Source organism: Suillus subalutaceus (assembly GCF_016647625.1).
Source record: "Suillus subalutaceus strain FC151 chromosome Unknown DFJ58scaffold_122, whole genome shotgun sequence".
NCBI classification, from domain to species: Eukaryota; Fungi; Basidiomycota; class Agaricomycetes; order Boletales; family Suillaceae; genus Suillus; species Suillus subalutaceus.
The window spans coordinates 23,263-39,754 of NW_024540371.1; the positions used below are offsets into that span (position 1 = coordinate 23,263).

Consider the following 16,492-nt stretch of genomic DNA (forward strand, 5'->3'; position numbering starts at 1 on the left):
GAAAATCAGCAATTTGTCTAGAATTTTGTCATTGAAAATCCATCGACGAGAGGGGAAATGATAACAACACAGCATGACGTCGTCGTCGGCGGTATCTCCGAGTCGTGTAGAAAAAGGAGGTTTCGGCGCAAGTGACTGGGCCTACATGGACCCCTCGAGGATCTATACACCACAAAAATATTGTCAGCAGGTTTCGAACCAACTCGAAGAGAAACAGATTTTCACTCTGTTACAGTGACCACTCGGCTAAGACCAGTTAGATGGACCTCCGAGGAAACCATCCATGAGTCAAGGTCAAGGTGTATTCCGGTTTCGAACCTGCACAGTCCAAGAGATTGCTTGCCTCCGGATCATCCACACGCACAAACAATATTGGGGAATCCCAAACGAGTTTCTCTCCATTGTTTTCAACGTCGCTCATCCCAAACACATCATTATTCCTGACTCGGAGGCTGACCGTTTCGTCTTGCGATATGATATTTGACAGCCTACATTCTGATTTTTCGGCCGTTCCAGCAGAAATATCCATCGGAAATCTCCGAACCGTGTCATGACTGCCATCATGGACGTTGATTATTAGGTTTGAGCGCTCTCGTGCCGCTGGGCAATATTAGATCCGCGATCATGTCACAAGGCAAACCTTCGCAGGCTTCCTTCGTACTAGTACACAGGTCACAAGTCTAGGATTGATCATATACAGCAGTACACAGCCTTATTGCAGCGCATGGTGGGCGCAAACAGTGATCGTCGCACCCCTTTTTCGGGTGAGCTCTTCGAGTCTTATCTATCGACTGCTCTCTTGCTTTCTCTCCCCACAAATCACTCCTCCAACTCACAATGTCTACCTTGCAAAATGCCCCAGCTGGTACACGTCGGGCATACCCCTTTCGCCCTCCCAGAGTAACAGAGTCCTCACAACCTGACACCTCCTTCATCCTCAAAGATCTTGCAGACAAGGTAAGCCAAGTTCAAACGGAGCACGGATACTCTTAGTCCTGTAGAAATTATAAACGTCAAGCCCATTGCTTCATACTCGTGGATCGAGGCTGCAACGCCAACGATCGCCGTCCCTGGTAAGCATATAGTCCACGTCTGAGTAAGATCAGGTTGATCAACGTCCTGCTGATGTCGCATAGGTTCTCCCAGAGTCTGGTTCACAGGCCCCAAGCGCGTCCCTGCTGACTCTGGAACACGCTTTATAGACCAAAATGCATTCTACATGCGAAAAATGTCCCCCTCATCCCGCTATTCGCAGCCATCGATGATATGAATCCTAGTTTTGATTACAAGCAGTTCGACTTCATCACGGACCGCAACAACCTTCGTAAACTTCTCCGCTGGGCCAGTGGCTCATCGGATGAGAATGACTTCCGCATCGATATCGATGTAGCAGGCTCGACGTGCTTGTTCACGCGCCTTGAGGCACAGAACACGGACACCGTGCAAGGCTTTATGGGGTATGGACATGAGTATGAGAAAGCGGCCACGAGAGTCACTCGCGGCTGCGAGAGAGCTACTGGACATCATCGCATGATTTCCATCGTAAGACTCTTGCATCCTCAGTCGGGTCACTCGCAATATAATGCATTTGACAGGACATCGGTGGACTGAAGATTCTACTTCGTTTCACGATTGAGGCATGCACGTCTTCTACCAATGACACGAACGACGAGGACGACCTCCTAGCAGCCTTCTCAGGCCTGGGTATTGGCGGAGCGTCTGCCTCCAGAACCCGGGACACTAAGAAGCCTCAAGCCACGGTGCCAACCGTCCGTGGCGTATCCATCACCCAAACAACTCCACGCAAAGTCGTCCCGCAAGCCTCTCTCATCGAGCTCAAGACACGCGCTGCCCACCGAGAGATCGACTGGGCAGAAATTTATCCACAGCTCTATCTTTCTCAGACAGCATTCTTGTATATCGCGAAGCACGAACGCGGCAACTTCAACACCCTGGAGAAAGTAGAGCTTGGCTCGGTGAGCATGCAGACACATGCCCGCCGTGCTGAGCAGGGTGTCGCGAAGTTGAAAACTCGTGCTTCAGGATATCTTAGATGCTGCGAAAAAGGAAGATGTGGGGGGTAGGCTTGAGTTTGGTGTCAAAGGATGGCAAGTTGGCATTGTACAAGCGCCATGAGGGGACTGGAAAAGGGCCGGGAAAAGACATCACAAACAAATTCAATTGATGTGGGATTACTATCCTGGTAAGTAAGTAGTATCGAGGCACGCTTTGACAACTCGCGGTGTAGGATATAGCTGGAGCGATGTTTGGGTATTGTGATCGAATTTGAAAAACGTCTTTCTTGCTGTACACAGGATTGATGCAACGTCGGTAATTCGCGAGACTGATGGGTTGTCCATGCAAGACCTCAAGCAAGATTCCTGAGTTAAAAATGTGATCGCCGGAAACTCAATATGGGAACACTGAGAAACGACAGACGAATAGAACGGAACCGCGTTCTTGTTGCGGACGAGGACGTGACGTATATCGGCTGCCTTTGGCACATTTTTATTGATAGAATGCATTGTATATTTGTTCTACATGGGGAAAATGTCCCCTCTCATATCCTATACTATTCGTAGCTGTTGGCGATACGAATCCTCGCTTCACAGTAGAGTCCAGTAACTCGACTTCATCATCGGAACAGCCTTCGCAAGCTTCTCTGCCAGGCCGGTAGCTCATGTACAACAGAATATACATATGTACAACCAAATTCGATACTGCTGGCAGGCTCTACGCATAGGGATGTCCGACACGAGGCCTTAATTACAAGGCAAATCCTATTGGCGTATAAAGAGAGTTTACAACAAGTGTACAAAGGCTATTCTGCTGGTATAAAACTAAAATCTAGTACTATGGATTGATACAGAACGCAACAAAAAGTGAACGCGAAGATACTTGACTAAACAACCACGAAATAAGTACATCATGACGCTGGCAGATGCTTGGAGACAACAAGCGGTAAACTACATAAATATTATCCGCGTCCTACTGGTGTTCCTGCCAGTCATACGTAGCAAACACTGTTGAATTCATTTCCGACGTTTTTGATGGGCCATTAGAGGTGTCCGATTCGAGTGCGCTGTTGCTATTGACCGGAAACTCATCCGGAGTTCGCTTTCTGGATGTGCCAACATGGAGGACAGCGGTGTTGGGCCTCGGAGAGGGGAGGGGTGGTCGAAGCTCCTGTTGTTGAGTGTCGGGAATTGGGACCGATGGCTGAGAACCGTTCATTAGGCTGTGCGTTGAAGGTTCAAACTGAGGATGACAGAGAATTAAAAGAGGTTTCACGAAATGAAAAAAAAAAATCAAACCTGAAGCAAGGCAATATCCTTCGCAAGTTTCTGCCCTCGGATAAAATATCAAGACAAGACCGCAGTCCCTTCAAACACCATTGCCGTTCGAGCCAGGAAAGGAGGTGACGATTCCAGAAAACATGGAATATGTGCTTGAGAGTGTCGTTCCATGGATTTGGAGCACGCGACAGATGAACAACCCAGTGGAGTAGGGGACCCCTAGGGAGGAGGTCAGGTCGCAGAGGTGTTTGGCGGTGTTTGGAGCACAGCTAGAAGGTTAGATAGAGTCTCGGGAGCAGTAGCACGGCATCACTTCGTTGTAGAGGTCCAGCGCACTCATAGAGCACAGCCCACTCCAACTGGTGAACAGAGCGAGAGCGTCCCAATTTTCCTTTACTTTTTTTCGAGCACAGAGCAGAGCATAGAACACAGAGCAGAGCATAGAGCACAGAGCAGAGCCAGAGTAACAAGAGTCAAACCGAGTACAGAGAACGTCATACCTCGTGTCAGAACACGAGGAAAACGTACCAAAGCATAGCCTTCATTCAGTATAAAAAACCGTTTTTTTCACTAAATCCCCCCAACTACAGCCAAACTGCATCCCCTACGAAAACCACTGCCCAGAGACAAGAAAGGGCGCTTTATAAAGAAAAAAACCCATAAACCCAGAACTTTCAGACAGCACTTTCGCATCGTCAGATTCATCGCCCTTAGACAACCCCGGTTTTAGCTTAGTACAAGCTTCTCGCGTGGATCTATTAAGAACAGATACACTCAGATCGAGCACGCGGATGTGAACGTCTAATCAATATTCACCTATTAAGAACAGATACACTAAGACTAGTTAGCAAAGGTGAATATGTGTGAAAACAAAGTGTCATACCTCAGATCGAGCACGCGGATGTGAACGTCTGAGGTATCAAGTCCAATATACACTGATTAAATAGAGAAAACGGGTCTTGTTAGAGGTAAACGAGACTGAAACATACATAATGGTACACCTGGCACTGGCCAAAGCAGTCAATGGAGTCACAAGTACAAAAGGTGAATCAACATATAAGAGCGCATAAAGCACGAGTATGAGACAATAGAGTGAACATACGAGACAAGGGTATAAGGTTTGATGGCTTAGTGCGTGCTTGTTATTCCAACACTCCCCCTCAAGCTGCACGTAATCCGAGTTGCGAAGCAAAATGCTTGACCTTGGGTGATGGTAGCGCTTTCGTAAGAGTATCGGCGACCATGTCAGCAGTAGGACAGTAGATGAGTCGGAGTTTCCCTTCCTCTATGATCCAGCGGATGAAGTGAAATCTGATGTCGATATGCTTGGTGCGCGCGTGATACTGATGATCTTTGGTCAGGGCGATGGCTGATTGGTTATCGGAAAAGAGGGTGGTGGGTTCTGTGAGTGGTTTGAAGATCTGTCTGATGAAGGATCGAAGCCATAGTGCTTCTTTCGAGGCATGTGTCGCAGCGATGTACTCGCTCTCCGTCGTCGAGAGTGAAATGATATCTTGGCGTTTAGACGACCAAGAGACTGCTCCTCCGTCAATCAAAAAGGCGTACCCTGAGATAGCTCTTCGATCTTCCCCCATGCTCCCGTCAGCATCTGCGTATCCTATCAGAACATTCTCAACTCCCCCGTAAGTCAGCTTCAGAGTGGTTGTTCCTAGGAGGTAGCGATAGATTCTGCGTACAGCATCCCAGTGAACTTGGCCGGGGTTGCTTGAGAAGCGAGACACAGTGGTTACTGCGTAGGAGATATCGGGGCTGAGTGCCGAGAGATGCATACATGAGTGAGCCTACAGCTTCTCGGTAGGGGATATGACGCATGGCAGCGTGTTCTGCACCGGTGGCTGGTGACTGTCCAGAATGAAGCTTTGTGCTGGGCTCCATGGGGTTTGATACTGGCTTGAGTTCTTCGAAATTGAAACGACGAATGATAGAATCGAGATAGGCTTTCTGGGATAGGGAAAGGGTTCTGTTGTCGCGATTCCGGGTGACTTCGATGCCTAGTAGCCAATGCAGTTCTCCTAAGTCGGTGATTTCAACGAAGGTGTGTATCTTGTCCTTCAGCTGGGTGATGAGCTCCATGGAGGACGCTGCAATGGTGCAGTTGTCGACGTGACGACGACAACGGTTAGTTCGTCAGATGCGGAGCGTGAGAAGAACACAGCTTGGTCGACATCGCATTGAGTAAGTCCAATCTTATCCACCAATATCTCTACCAACTTCTGATACCATCTTCTTCCACTCTGCTTTAATCCATATAGAGTTTTCTTCAATCGGCAAACTTTTGTTGGGTGATCCTTCGACTCAAATCCGGGAGGTTGGCGCATATAGATGACTTCGTTACCGGTGAGTTCTCCATTCAAATATGCGCCCTTGATATCAATTTGGTGTAGTTCTAGGTCCAATCGAGCGGCGAGTGCGAGAGTCGTTCGGATAGATGGGAGGGTAGCAACTGGGGCGTATGTGTCGAAGAAATCGACACCTGGGACCTGTGAAAATCCTTGGGCGACAAGTCTCGCTTTGTGGCGAATGACGTTTCCAGCGGCATCCTTCTTCGCTCGGAAAACCCACTTGGAGCCTACAAGATTAGTGCCAGAAGGTAAGTCTGCGAGTTCCCAAGTTCCAGCTGTCTTAAGGGTAGCTAATTCTTCTCGTATACCTGCCTCCCATTGTGCCCAGTCAGGGCGACCTTTTGCCTCTGCTAGAGTGCTAGGTTCGAGGGCTTCGGCTTCTGCGATCTTTTCTCCGAGCGCCATGGCATAGTCGAGCGAGCAAGGTTCATCGTCTGAGTCCTCCAAGATGGCCATGAGGTGTTCTACTACATTCTCCCCCTCATTCAGTGTTTCTTCGGCAGTTGGGGGTAGTTGGACGCCTTTAGGTACAGTACCAGTTTCCTTGATAATATCAAGCACTCGTTGACTCGGTTTTCGGACTCGCTTAGCAACCATCTCGAGTATCGGCGAAGCTGGAAGGGTAGGGATTTTGGAAGGATTTGGGGCCTTTGGAGTTTGTGGGGTTGGTGTTGACGCATTGGGTTGTTCTTTGGGGATCTGTAGTGAAGGTGTTATAATCGCGTTAGGTGCGTCATTATCTTCCTCCCCCTCGCGATGTAACGACTCAACGTGGGACGGATCCCAATAAACGTTGCGTTCAACAGAGACTGTTCGTTTGGTTGGCCAGTAAACTCTGCATCCATTCGCACTGTTTTCATCAATGCCAACCCACCGTCCTTCGACGACTCGGCCACCAAGCTTACTCCCATCTTCAACACGTACCCAAACAGTGGATCCCCAGGGACGAAGTCTCTGAAGGTCAGGTTTCTTGCCTGTGGCGGCCTCGAGGGGTGTACCGCCGTCAAGTGCTTTGGTAGGGGTACGATTTTTCAACCATACTGTGTGGCGAACGGCCTCTCCCCATAGGCTGCGTGGGAGCCCACTGTCGTGCAACATCGCACGAACTTTCTCGAGGAGTGTGCGATTGAGTCTTTCAGCTACCCCATTATGCTGCGGGGTATCATGTACGGTGAGTTTCTGTTGCGTACCGGCAGCTTTAAGATGACTGGTGAACTCTTTGCTCAGGTATTCTCCTCCTCTATCAGAGTGGAGGACCTTGATATGGGCGTCATGCTGAGTGCGGCACCAAGCTTCGAAGTCCTGATAGGCGGAGAAGGCTTCACTCTTGCGACGAAGAAGGTGGATGTAAGTCAGCCTCGTCTTGTCATCCGTAAAGCTAATATAGTAGCTTCGTCCTCCCAAGGTGGCAACAGGCGCGGGGCCCCATAAATCGGTGTGTATTTCTCCCGCAAAATCTTTTGCTCGTTCACCCTCTCGAACCTTGGCAACAGGCTTGCGTGTTGCCTTGGCATACACGCAGGATTCACAGAACGTGGTCTCCCCAGAGGATAAGTCAACCTTGACACCGGAGACAAGCCCATTCTCGGCTAGTCGTCGTGCAACGGATGGGGCGATATGCCCCATGTGTTTGTGCAGCTCCATGACAGTGATAGTCTCCACCGCAGCATTTGTGCTGTTACCATCGGCTTGATGGACAACGCGATAGAGCCCACGCCCGGACTTGGGAATTTGTCCCACAACTTCCTCATCGGGATCGCGGATTACACATGTGCCGTCTGCAAAAGTGACGGAGTATCCAAGCTCGTCAAGACGTCCGATTGATACGAGGGTGTATCCAACAGCGGGGGAATAGAGGACTTCAGTGAGTGTCAGTTTTGAAACGTCTACACCGTTAGGTACTTCAATGACAAGTTCTCCGATTCCAGTTGCATCAAAGCGCTGCTTATTTGCGGCTGCAAAAGTCTTGGGCGGGATGGGGGTGAGAGTTTTGAACTGCTCACGATATGGCGAGATATGCCTCGTTGTGCCAGAGTCGTATAATTCGACAATGGCGCCATCTTTTTGCTCAACGGCTACCTTGGCGGCGACTTCCTCACAGCTGTCTGTGTCGCTTTCACTGTGTATGGCTGCTGGTTCCATTTCCCAGTCGCTCATATGAGGTACGTCGTCCTCATCTATCTCCGAAAACCAATCTTCATCGGTGCTGATGAAGTTTGACCGTTCTTCGGCATCATCATCTGACGACTCGGTGGAAAGAAGGCTGGGGATTGAACAGGATGAGGCGGAGTCGACTGCAAATACAGCATCGTCCTCAGAGTCTTCCTCAGCTGCTGCATTGGCAGAACCTTTGGTGCCAGCATTGCTGCCAGGGTTCTTTTCTGGTTCGGGGCAGTCAGCTTTGAAGTGTTCGCGAGATCCGCAGTTCCAGCATGGCGGGCGTTGACGCCCGCCAGTGCTCTTTCCATTCTTTGACCCTTTATTGCCACGGGAACCACCCGTCCACGTTGGGGCGCATCCGTCGAAGCCATTGCTTCGTTATCTCCAGAAGCACGGTTGGAGTTATTTCCTCGCGCGGAACGACTGTCCTTGCGATTTCGGCGTTCTGACTCCTCAATGATGAGAGAGATTAGAATGTCTGGGGCTATGGTCTGGGTGGTGCTGTAGAGCCGAGCTGTAGCTAATTGTCCAGAGGCGAAGCTAGCGAGGTGGTTTGGAAGGGATTGAATGATTGTAGATCGGTAATCTTTTTCTTCAATGTCAACACCCACTGCTGATAACTCATCTCGTTTTGCGCGCAGTTCGTCTAAGAACTGGCGTACATCGCTACCGGCAGGACACTTCGACTCGAGGAACTTTGTTCGAAGGTCAGTTTGTGCATATGCGCCCTTCTCTGTGTACTCACGTACGATCTCTGCCCACATAGATGTGACGCTATCGAGATTTCGAATGCGCAGTGCTGTGGAGTCGGGGATTCTTTGGGTGAGTAGGTGCTTTGCAAGGTTCTCGTTCTTTCGCCACTTTTCTAAGACAGTTACTTCTGTAGCGCTTACAGGTGAGGCTGGACGGGGACACGACCCGTCGAAGAACCTCCATAACTCCTTGGCCTCGACAGCGACTTGAAAACGCAACGAGAATATGGCCCAGTTTGTACCCTTGATATCGAGTTTGGGTACGTTTGATGGGAGGGTATCAGTGGTGACCGGAACGGCAGTGGACATTGCAGCAATGGATCGTTTTGCAGGGAAGGTGAGACGTGTAGGTTAATCTTTAGAGCTCAGGGCTCATAACCTTTTAGCTTAGTACAAGCTTCTCGCGTGGATCTATTAAGAACAGATACACTCAGATCGAGCACGCGGATGTGAACGTCTAATCAATATTCACCTATTAAGAACAGATACACTAAGACTAGTTAGCAAAGGTGAATATGTGTGAAAACAAAGTGTCATACCTCAGATCGAGCACGCGGATGTGAACGTCTGAGGTATCAAGTCCAATATACACTGATTAAATAGAGAAAACGGGTCTTGTTAGAGGTAAACGAGACTGAAACATACATAATGGTACACCTGGCACTGGCCAAAGCAGTCAATGGAGTCACAAGTACAAAAGGTGAATCAACATATAAGAGCGCATAAAGCACGAGTATGAGACAATAGAGTGAACATACGAGACAAGGGTATAAGGTTTGATGGCTTAGTGCGTGCTTGTTATTCCAACACCCGGAAATCAACCAAAGAGCACTAGAACAAGAATACGAGCACGAGGAGTCAGAGCACGAGGTCATACGACAGTTAGCAGACAATGACAAAGATGATGACGAAGAATCCTTACCGGGAGCACCAGATCCATTAATAATCCTACCAAGCTTTCAGCCTCAGAAACTCGCACCAACCGTCACCCTCCCAACCGTACCAAACGAATCAGTGAACACAATGACAGGTGTCCCGTTACCAGCATTGTTTCATGGGAAGGAAAACGAGAATGCGCAGAACTTTCTACAGAGCACAGAAGCATACTTTCTGGTCAACCAGATCGTAGACGAGGCTATCAAAGTCGCATTATTCGCTGCGCTGATCTCAGCAGGATCACAAGCAGACCATTGGTGGACGAACCTTGATGCACAACACAAGACCACATGGACAGCCATCAGAACAGCCTTTGAGACAAAATGGCCAGCAATAGCAGTAGCAGGAAAGACCCAACTGGAGTATCAGAGAGAGTTATTAGCATTACGGTTGAGAGACGAAGATGTAGGAGAATGCATCACCTTAGCCGAAATCACCACCTGGTCCCATATCCACTTCCATAATCAGCTCACAATGTTAGTACAAGACGCAGGCGTAGCAAACGCACCAGTCTTAATCCACCAAGTCCGAGATGCACTCCTCGAGTCCTGCGAGACCTTACAACGCCTGCGCCACCAGACTGGAACATGTTCTTGACGGAAATAGCAAACGTCAATGTAGACATTCTGCAAGACAAGGCCAAACGAGCAAAGGAGAGAAAGGAGGTAGAAAGGCAGCAGAACGCACGTATCGCTCGTCTAGAGAGCAACCGGAATGACCCAGTAGAAGTCCTACAGCTGCAAATGCAGCAAGCAACACTCGAAACGAACGGCCCTACAAGAGCAATGGGATTAGCAGCACCACAGACCAGAATGACAACAGGAAACCCTACCTCACAGCAAGCACAGGTCGCTAGAAGACAAGTACGCTACACAGCGGCCAACCAAACTCAGACGGGACAATGAGCAGCGCGGAATATGCCCACACAAGAAGAACGAGACTTCTTACAGGCACGAATCAATGAACTACCGCACCACACAGACAAAGACGCGGGACAAGCAACCTATAATGAGCAGAGAAGACAGTGGGCAGCGAGATGGGGAGAAGGAACGAGATGCACCAAGAACACACCATTCCCGCTAACGCCAGGCACGGCACAAATCTGTTCAGGAGAGTGTTTCCGGTGTGGAGCACACGGACACATAAGCCCAGCGTGTCAGTTACCACCAGACGCGCAATTGCCAAAGAACGAAACGATTTGGCGAGGCATATGCACTAGAACGCTCGGAGCATTCAATAGAGCAACAGCGCTACAAGTCAATTATGTGCTCGAGGAGATCTTCGCCCCAGAAGTAGCGGAACAGGGAAAAGGCCAAGGGTCGTTGGTGTAGAGGACAACTGAACGACCCAAATGGACATAGTACCTCAGGATAAGGAACAACCTGTCCTCGCGTGTCAAGAGGAGACACACGAGGACAAGCACTATACCTCTGTCGAAAACGCCAGCCATACAGAGTATGTCACTATGCAGCCTCATTCTAGCGAGCAATATGATGTTGTTGAGTTGTATTCGACGGACGATGAAGAGACTTACTGCAAATGTCAACCATTCCTGCAAAACGTCTCATTCAAGGGAGCGCAAGGAGAAGAGATACAAATCAAGGCACTTTTCGATGAAGGTGCCATGGTCAACGCAATGTGTACAACAGCGTTCGAAAAAAGTAAAACACTTACTAGGAAGCTGGGGAACATCGACGAAGCGATTACACATGGCGAATGGCACAATCATCCCCTCCAAAGCAGTATGGAGAGGCGAAGTAGAGATAGAAGGAATCAAGACGCAAGGAGAGTTCGAGGTGTTCAATAGCGGGAGGCGGATGGAAGTTCCTGTTTGGGAAACCATTACTATGTGCATTCCGGGCGATACACGAATACGAAACAGACATAGTGCACATAGCAGGAGAAGGAGGATCGAAGACAATCTACAATCAAGGTCAAGAAGGAGATGTAATAAGGGGAAAAGAGCACAACCACGCAAGAGAAGTCCATTCAGAAATCGAAACGCATATCTAGAAACAAGCACTGACCAAAAAATAAATTTAGGAACAAACGCCCCAGTCTGTGTCACAACAGAAGACGGGGAGGAAGCAACGGTCTTCACCAGAGTAACGGACCCAAAGAACCCGAAACGAATAGCCTATATTGTGAAGGCAGTCCAATATGGGGAAGCACTTACGGAGGAAGAACACAAATGAGTCGAAGACTTAGTGGAAAGTTACGCAGACATATTTGCATGCTCACTTTCAGAGATTCTTCCAGTACCAGGAGCCCAGCACCAATTGAACATACCAGAGGATGCCACATTCAATCTACGCATCCGTCAGTGAGCCCTTACGCCACCGCAAGCTCAGTTCCTACACAGCAGAATCGACAAGATGTTAGCGGCAGATATAATCGAAAAGGCGCCAGCAGAGCTAGTTAAATGCTGCGCCACCACAGTATTAGCACAGAAAGCACACGAGCAAGGTGGACTCACGTTAGAGGAACTGCAACACAAGGTCAACGAGCAGTACACACAACACGGTCAACCACCAGCGTTTACACTACCAGAACGCGAAGTCCAAGAAGCACCCCCAGAAGTAACAAATGACAAGCCGCAGAAATGGAGAATTTGTCAGAACTTTAACGAAGTTAACAGACACACCATTATAGCGCCGATGCCGCAAGGGGACATACGAGCCAAGCAACTAAGGCTAAGTGGACACAAGTACGTGTCAGTATTTGACTTCGCATCCGGATTTTACGCTGTCGAGGTCCCGGAAGAGTCCAGACCATATACAGCTTTCTACGTGGAAGGACGAGGTTATTTCTGGTATAAGCATATGCCAATGGGACTCACCGGAGCACCCACCACGTTTTGCGAAATGACAGCTAACCACCTACATGACCTAATAGCAGATACTACCATGGAAATTTTCGTGGATGACGGAGGAAGTGCAGGCGACACATTCGACAAGATGTTTGGGAAATTAGAACACATTTTCCAACATTGTCGGGACCGGAAACTATCCTTATCACCCACAAAATGTCGACTTTTCATGACAGAAACGACATTTGCAGGAGCAACAGTAGGGCCAAGAGGAGTTCAACCGGACCTTGAGAAGTTAACAGCTATCGTAAACTGGGAACGGCCAGCAGACGCACTTAATTTAGAATCATTCTTGGGGCTAACTAGTCATTTTAGGGATCTGGTGCTAGAATATGCGAAAAGAGAAGGGCCGCTGCGCAACTTAGTCAAAGAAGCACCGTTAACACACCCATACACCAAGAACACGTACCGACGTATCCTGAGAAACCACAAACTCGACAACCGATGGACACCGGAGCATACTAAAGTGTTTTTAGACCTGAAAGCCGCATTAGTAGAGCGCCCTATACTACAAGCACCAAAGTATGACGGGTCACCATTCATAGTAACATCCGACGGCTGCCAAGAAGGACTAGCAGCGGTGTTGTCGCAAAGAACACGCATGCAAAGACCTTCGGGAAAGTGGATAGAACGCCTGCTGCCTATAGCGTTCACATCAAAACGGACATCAACCACAGAACAGAAGTACAAACCTTTCATACTAGAGTTTGTGGCACTGAAGTTCGGATTGGATAAGTTCTCAGATATTGTTTGGGGCTTCCCGGTGTCATGCATGGTATGGAACTCATACCATGACATTGATAGACAGGAAGTAGCTACAGAGAGTACACTAAGGTGTACCTCATTGTATTATTATGATTGGTTCCATTTTGACAGATTTACTTGTATTTATATTTCCAGTATGATAGTTTTCACCTTTCCCCTTTCTTTTATGTGGTTTATTCAGCCACCAGTGAGCCACCAGATATGTTTGTAAGCATGTCATGTGATAGGCAATATTCTGCTTTGTAAGGATCCTGCATGATTTGTCATGTGGCTTCCATTTGTTTCCATTTGTTTCTATTTGTTTTCAGGCTCATTCAGCCACAGAATCCTTCAGTGAGCCACCAGATATGTTTGTAAGCATGTCATGTGATAGGCAATAATCTGATTTGTAAGGATTTGTCATGATTGGTCATGCTTCGTCATGCTTCGTCATGATTTATCATGCTTTGTAATATTATGAAACTTTATTTGTAAACTACTTTGTAAGCAGCTGATTCAGCACTGCCAAATGGCATGGTTAGTAAGCCAGTGACTTACTAATGCCGTGATGAGTCATGCTTAGTAAAATGGCCTCCCAAAAAGGTATAAAAGGAGCCCATTCTACACTGAGTAATAATAGCTTCCCACTTGTACTCTACTCTCATGTGGAAGTTAGTAGAGTTTAAGTGTAGGCCTTTGTCTAGCCTTTGAAGTAAACAGAGACGCACGTTCGAATCCTTGCCCAGAGATAAATTGTCTGTTATTAGCTGGCCACGAATAGTAAGTCCAGGGCAGATAACAAGGATATCAGAGAGAGACTTCCCTCACTCAGTGAGAAGTTGGATTACAATATGAGCATGAGAATCAGTCATCACTGTCTGTTAGTATCTGGCATTGAAAGCCTAGGGAAAGTAGCAACTATGCTACAAGTATATTACAAATGAGTTACTACTATCAGTGTATTATTTAGTATACAAGAGTACTAAATAATGTCACAACCCTTATAACGAATTAACGCAGGGGCAGAGACTAGGACTCAAACAAGGTTATCACAACAAGAAAAGAGTATAATGAGCAGGGACGTCTTAGGATTGCTAGCAGTGAGCTAATACAAAAGAGGTTTGAACTAAGAACTACTGACTACAACGAGCTAACTATATACATATATTGAAACGGAGACTGAATCTGAGAATGAACTAACTAACCAATCATTAAATAGAAAAGGGAATCGTACGATGATCTAAATATAACTACACCTATGATGTCATGAAACGTGTGACAGCTGTGCAAGGGTTCTCGAAGGTTCTAGAGTCACGTGACTTGATCGCTTGTGAAAGGAAGTCGAAATCGGGAATGTCGGAGATAAAGGTAGTGGGCGCTAGTGGAATAGAGAAGCTCGGGTATGAAAAGGATGGGTTCGGGTTAGGGTTTGTGAAGGTTATCGGTACAGACGCTGACTGAGCACTAACGACAGGCGCTTGTGATGGGCGCTTAACGGGTGTCTTACGAATGTCTTTAGAGGTTTCACGAGTGTTCAAGAAAGAATAATGATTTGTGTTTGGAATTCGTGACAAATAAATAACTTCCCACTTTTCACTCTTCTCTCAAACCGTGAGAGTCCGTAAGACTTAAAGTGCAGGCCAAGAGTGCCTTGAAGTAAGATAAACATCGTATCAGAGATGAGTTGTATACTACCTTACAGGGGGTCGCTTATATAACAATCTATTTATAAACTACTTGTTGTGTGCTACCTTTCAGGGGCTGAGTGTACAACACCAGAACAGCTTTTGTACTAGGCTTTACGTATTTAAGACAGACTTCATTTACTTGTTGTGTACTACCTTACAGGGGTTGAGTATACAACACCAGAACAGCTTTCTAACTAGGCTTCACGTATTTTAAGACAGACTCTCTCTTTTTCAGGAAGGGAGACACGAGAAACATGACAAAGTTGAGACAGACTTTCATAGGTTGAGACACGACCTACGAGATTGAAACAGATCTTACTATCAGAACATTAGGGAATCTACAAGTAATTCCACCAGGGAACAACAAGAAGAGGACACGTCAGTAAACCCTCCCAAGAACTCACATGTTATCTACCACGAAAACTAGAAAAGTCGTAGACCATGTACTTAAGGACTGGCAAGAAGTCTTATCCTGTATAGTTGTGTTGTCACTATACACGCGTTGTACATAAGACCCTTAAGTAGCAAGACACCGGTAGAAATCGAGACTGACTGTCAAGCTTTAAGAGACGTACTGCTAAGTGATCAGCTCAATGCAGCACACGCTCAATGGAGAGACAGAATTCTAGCGCATCACATAATAGACGTACGCCACGTACCGGGTAAGCTAAACGTTATAGCGGACAGCCTTAGTAGGCAATGGGAAGGACAGCCGCGAAACACAGGACTACAAGATGGAAGTACCTGGACAGCCAGTGAAGATTGGGAAGCGGAGAAAGGTCTGATAAATGATATATTAGTACTAACCTCGACGATAGATGAACAAACGGTAAGAGGTCTCCTAGAGTGTTTTGCTAACGAATCAGTATTCCTAGAAGTCATAGAAGCAATAGCACAGATCAACTCGGACAAACCGTTGAGAGACCACAAAAGAGCGTACCATCGAGCATCAGAGTACCTGATTGAAAATGGGAAACTATGGAGACTATGCGGAGGAACAACAGTTCGAGCCCAAAGCAGAACGGAATGCGTTACACGGGAAGAGGCGAAGCAACTAGCAACAATACAACATGAGCAGAAAGGACACTGGGGAAGAGACGCTATCAAAATAGCACTCACAGATCAAATATGTAGCCCCAAACTCGACGCATCAATCATGGAAGCTATAGCAAATTGCACTAAGTGTAAAAATTTCGGGTCACAGCATCTACACTCACTATTAGAACCTATAACATGCAGACACCCTTTCGAGCTACTCGTCGGCGACTATTTGACGCTTCCCAAAGCCTGAGGATATCACACTCTGGGTGTCTACCTAGACATGTTCTCACAGCACGTATGGGTCTTCAAATATAAGTCGTCAGGTACAGCGCGCACAACGATAAACAGCATATCGCAAATTTTCCAGAACTTCACGGCATCAGAAACATTCATGAGCGACGGAGGGAAACACTTCAATAACACAGAGGTCAAGGAATACTGCGCTAAGTGGTCATGTAAAACACACGTTGTAGCTGCTTACTCACCGTGGATCAACGGACTTGTAGAAGGCACGAACAAAATCCTATTGCACATGCTCAAACGCCTATGCACCCCGAACCTCGGTGAAGACAAATACAAAGCAATATCATGGGATAGTCTGCCAAAGAGCTGGCCAAAGAACCTAGAAGAAGCAGTTACGGCC

General features: G+C 47.5%; 2 protein-coding genes across 2 annotated transcripts; both read left to right on the top strand.

Annotated features, from left to right (window-relative positions):
• Window positions 1–660: 660 nt before the first annotated feature.
• On the top strand, window positions 661–2,318 carry DFJ58DRAFT_807532 (uncharacterized protein). The gene is made up of 6 exons (XM_041391242.1): window positions 661–957; window positions 1,019–1,073; window positions 1,137–1,230; window positions 1,278–1,542; window positions 1,596–2,023; window positions 2,068–2,318. The coding sequence occupies exons 1-6, from the start codon at window positions 838–840 to the stop codon at window positions 2,183–2,185; spliced, it is 1,080 nt and encodes a 359-aa protein (XP_041239628.1). The 5' UTR covers window positions 661–837; the 3' UTR covers window positions 2,186–2,318.
• A 7,276-nt stretch (window positions 2,319–9,594) lies between these two features.
• On the top strand, window positions 9,595–10,412 carry DFJ58DRAFT_732298 (uncharacterized protein; the record flags this gene model as incomplete). The annotated part of the gene is made up of 2 exons (XM_041386160.1): window positions 9,595–9,983; window positions 10,034–10,412. The coding sequence occupies 2 exons, from the start codon at window positions 9,595–9,597 to the stop codon at window positions 10,410–10,412; spliced, it is 768 nt and encodes a 255-aa protein (XP_041239629.1).
• Window positions 10,413–16,492: the final 6,080 nt, after the last annotated feature.